Source organism: Etheostoma spectabile, chromosome 23 (genome assembly GCF_008692095.1).
Source record: "Etheostoma spectabile isolate EspeVRDwgs_2016 chromosome 23, UIUC_Espe_1.0, whole genome shotgun sequence".
Lineage (NCBI taxonomy): Eukaryota > Metazoa > Chordata > Actinopteri > Perciformes > Percidae > Etheostoma > Etheostoma spectabile.
The window spans coordinates 4,462,971-4,467,522 of record NC_045755.1 but is presented as its reverse complement, the minus strand read 5'-3'; the positions used below and the strand labels follow the sequence as shown (position 1 = coordinate 4,467,522).

The following is a 4,552-nucleotide window of genomic DNA, read 5'->3' as shown; positions in this document are numbered from 1 at the left end:
GGGGGGGGGGGAGATTCTTTTGGCTGCCTGTTTTTAAAAGTCTCCTGAAAACCAGCTTAAGGTGTCTGGCAAGCGGAGCGTCGTGCGCCATAAAGTGGTTGCTCTATTGACGCTGCTGCACTTATTTTTTCTTTTACTTTTTAACACCCTCCTCGTCCTCTACCCCTCCTCCCCCTCCTTACCTTCCTCATCTGGAATCCATCAAGGAGCTCTGGGAGGAGGGGAAGAACCTATCAACTGGTAATGTTTTCACAATGCCGGGAAAAGTGAGAGGGACGCCTTTCATACATCTGAAACACCCCTGTCAAATTTTTTGGGGCCTGTTTTTGTGCTTTGGTGGAAAGTTTCATTAACCACTCAGCCTGAGTTTTACTTCTTAGCGTTGTTAAAGCTAACCCCCTCGTTGTCCTCCATTTCTTTCCAAGCTGTGCACTGTTGTTGTAGTTCCAGCGCTGTGGGCCATACGGGAAAGGTGTCCTATCATACTCCCTAGATAAACCCTAAGTAGCTCTGACACTTCCACTTCCTTCACAAAGCAGGCTCTGAGCGGAGCATGATAACACACAGTGCTGCATACAGGTTTCAGCCTGTATCTGCCGGTCTGGTGACTATGTACCACTTTCTTATCTAAGACTGAAAAGTGAATAAATGAACCACTCTTTAGGTCTCAAGAGCTGTCAGTAACGTTTTAGATTATGACAATGGGACACAGCAGCACATTTCATTAAGCCCCATAAATGTTTCTCATCCATCTTTGTGAATGAATGCTAAAGACATAGGCTTTTTTAGACTGTGAGTTAGCCAAAAATGTGAATGCTAAAGAGCAAGCATAAATAGAAGTGGTAGTTGTGTTTTCATTAATGACCACAACAATTGGGATTTTAGAGGGTCAGTATGACAAACTGTAGCTTGCTAGCTTATCTATTAGCTAGAATAGTAATTAAAATGACCAGGTAAGTAGCTAACAAAAAATTAGCATTAACTGTGATGCAAGCCACTGGGACTGGTAATGTTATCTACCTCCTCCTGTCCTTTAGCTTGGACATTAGTGGTACCTGACCAAATAATGTGCTTCTTTAAGTCCAAACACATCAAATTCCTCGGATAAATGTTTGTAATACTGAAATTTGTGTCCAAGTTTTGTGTCATTCCGTGACTATTTATAACAAAATTAATTGGTGTAGTATTTTGCCCTTAGTGCACACATTTGTTAAAGACACTGAGCACTAGGATTGTTTGCTTCAACCCTGGAATGTAAGGTAAGTAGCTAACGTAGGCTATCGTAAATTAGCATTAGTTTCACCTAAATATAATACAAAGTTATAACTTCAAGATTTCCTGGTTCCTGGCTTACTTCCTGTACTTTTTACTGATAATTAGTGATACCTGGCCAAATAAATGTTGTTCTTAAGCTCCAAAAAACATGAAATTCCTCTGATAAATGTTTGTAAAAGTCTCATGGGATAGAAATGAGTGGTTCATGTCTTTATGTAACTCAAATTTCTCTGGTTTAAAATGAATGCACGTATTGTTTTCAGATATAAAACTACAGCCGTGCCTCACTCTTAAACCTTAAAAAGTGAAGAGGCATTACATCTGGATATAAATCTGTAGTCCCCCAACAACCTCTCAGATACTCTGGGCTTAATCCCTCTTCTCTTCTTATCCCTCCTACTTTCTCCATCCCCCTTTTCTTTCTGTGAGTGTGTTTCGAACTAATCCTACATGCTCCTCCTTAATCAGTACCATCGCTGGCTCTGGAATTGCTAATTCAGCAGAAATAATGGGGTGCTGGAAAACAAAGGGTCGGGCGGTTTAAGATGTGCTGGAGAGCCACTCGTAAATTAGCATGCCAGAGTGAAAAGAATTTTTCCCCCCATATGGAACTTTTTTTTTTCTTCTCATTTTCTTTGGAAGGCCGTCCTTGGTTATGAGGCTCAGGCTGGGTCTGTTTTCTCTGGCAACATCAAGTTTCCAGAGCAGCACATTTCAGAAAGAGAAAAACTAAATTCAACAGCAGGGCAACGGCTTCGACCAGGCACTGAATCAAGCTCTACGGCCTAACACAGTTCAATAAAAATCAAGTACTGTAACTTAATGCAGGGCAATAAAAATCCAGTAAGAATAATTATCTGTGAAGGAGAACGCACTGACAACATGCCATTAAAGTTGTTTGGTGCTTCTGCTTCAACAGGCCGAGCTCAGCCTCATCTCATCTTATGGAGCCAGAAGGCAAACAGGAGAGTAATGGAGAAGATATTACTTTAGGAAGCAGTCCAAGGCTCCACACACACACAGTGCATCTGATTTATGTCTTTATGGCTTTGAAGGCCTCAATGTCTGTGAAGCTGAAACCTGAACAAACACCAATCATTGCAAATGCAAATGTGGATGTAAGCACGCTGTCAGCCCATTACAAACATTAGTGATGTCTTTTAGTTGCAATTTATGTACTATAAGAGGCCTGATGGGAGCTTGGAGTCTAACACTTACTAATAGGGTTGTTTTTACCACCAAAACGGTTAATACTGGCACCATTACTGCTGCTACCATACCCAACAACAATACAGCCTGATTTCAAAGCACTACCTGCAGGCACTTGGAGGATTTATTCATTATTATTTACACTTCAATGAAGGGGTTTGGAGGGACTGACAATAGCACATTGATGTGTAAAACACACTGAAAGGCTGCTTGTGCTTCAAGAAGCTTGAAAAGCTGCTGCTGTTAGGACTAATGCAATAAATCCAACCTGACACATAAGTAGATTCATCACTACTGTAGGTGTTAAGTAGAATAACATGCAAGGTTTTCAGTCACATACTCCTGAGGAGAGCCTTTTTGCTATTCGGTAACAACAGCTTTGCAGACTGATTCAGATCTACAGTAAAATAAAGGGCCAATTTCATTCAAAGAAAAGCAAAGCCAATCCAGTGGTTGTTTTGTGCAACACCAGCTCCTTTAAGTGGTTTACTACCCATTCCGTTAGCACTGTACATGAATGTGAGTGTCGTCCCGTCAGTAAACCAAACGTATTTGTTCAAGTGCAGATGTGTGGAAATAAATTAACATAATCAAACCAATACATTCCAAATAAAACTATTATCCATGACAGTAGTAAGGTATAAAAAGCTGTTTAACTGAACTCACAGTTGAACTGTCCACTCCGGGATCGTGTCTGGAATTTGGCCCCTCTTCAGCCGACTGCAGTCCAAAAGCTCCCCAATACACACGCAGGGAGGGGGACACGTCCTTGTGTTAGCACCCGATCCACGCTGTAGCTTCACAAACAGAAGTAAAACCACGGCGAGTCTTGCTAAACTGCGAGCCTGCGTAGAGGAACACATTTTTCCTCCCCTTGGCCACACGAGAGAACAGCCGTATTTTGTTGTTTCTTTAGATGAAGCGCAACCAATCCAAAAAGAGTGCGAAATCACCCAAAAACAAATCCCAAATCTGGTGCGGGTTGATCAACACACCCGATCCTTATATCCAATGCCTTGTTGTTCTGAGGACCGTAGAGGGGGAATTGAATAGAAAAGCGTTTCTCTGAAACTCGCCCATTCCTGTGGAGAAACTTGTGTGCCGTGCGCCTCGCTGCTGCTGCTGTTGGGGCAACTTGTGCTGTGCAGGATCCCCACAGTGCAGCGTGAGCACACAGCAGAGGTATGCGGGGGGAGGGGCCACAGGGGTTTATGGGACATGTAGTCCATGCTGCTGCCTCGGACTCCTACTGCACGTTTGTACCAGCCAAGCTGAACAATTTAATACACTGTATATTTTATTTTATTTTTTATTTAAAGTATATTCATGCCCAGTGTTAGGGTAATTTGTTTTAACTTTCAGTGTTAATTACAGAAAATTGACATGTAGCCTAGTGAAAGTAATTAGTAAGTAAATAAGTAATACAATCCAACAGGGCACCTCAAAGTTCAAGGTCCTTTAACAGAATAACAGATGTGGTCGTAGGCAATGACATTTTTTGGCCTCATGCACCTGTGAAAAACACACACCAGAAGTAAAAACAAAATATTAGAAAAAAAGTCGAGATGTAGGACTATCATATAATAAACAAATAAAATTGCGAATGCATTTATATGATTATTAAATATATTTGTGCAGACAGGATTGCAAATGAATATGACTGAATGTAAAATATCTGCAGAATACTTCAATAATTCAAAAACCACAGACACACGTTCTGGTAAACATTAAGGTAACAAATGCAATTTATTTCATGAACTTTTGGCATTTGACAGATGTGGGGAGTTACAACTGTGCCTCGGTGCAGTTTTGGCATTGACACTGTAACTTTATTAATATGTTGGGATACATATATTCAGTCTGTTATCAAAGAGAATGATGAAAACTAACAATACAGTATTTACACATTTAGACTTATTTGACATTAGACCCAATTAGTGCATTTATAGTTTAATTTCTACTAGCAATAGAGTATTTTCTTGTTAGTTTTTGTTTTATAGGTAAAGTATATGAGTACTTTTTCCATCATGCTCTAGTTTTTCTGTACAGACAAAATATTCCACTGCTT

At 40.5% G+C, this 4,552-nt stretch overlaps 1 protein-coding gene across 1 annotated transcript in view; it reads right to left on the bottom strand.

Annotated features, from left to right (window-relative positions):
• lrig3 (leucine-rich repeats and immunoglobulin-like domains 3) overlaps window positions 1–3,638 on the bottom strand; it is a 23,649-nt gene extending 20,011 nt beyond the window's left edge. The window contains exon 1 of the mRNA XM_032505352.1: window positions 3,151–3,638. Within this exon, the coding sequence (XP_032361243.1) occupies window positions 3,151–3,347 (197 nt within the window). The 5' untranslated portion in view covers window positions 3,348–3,638. The remainder of the gene's footprint in view (window positions 1–3,150) is intronic.
• Window positions 3,639–4,552: the final 914 nt, after the last annotated feature.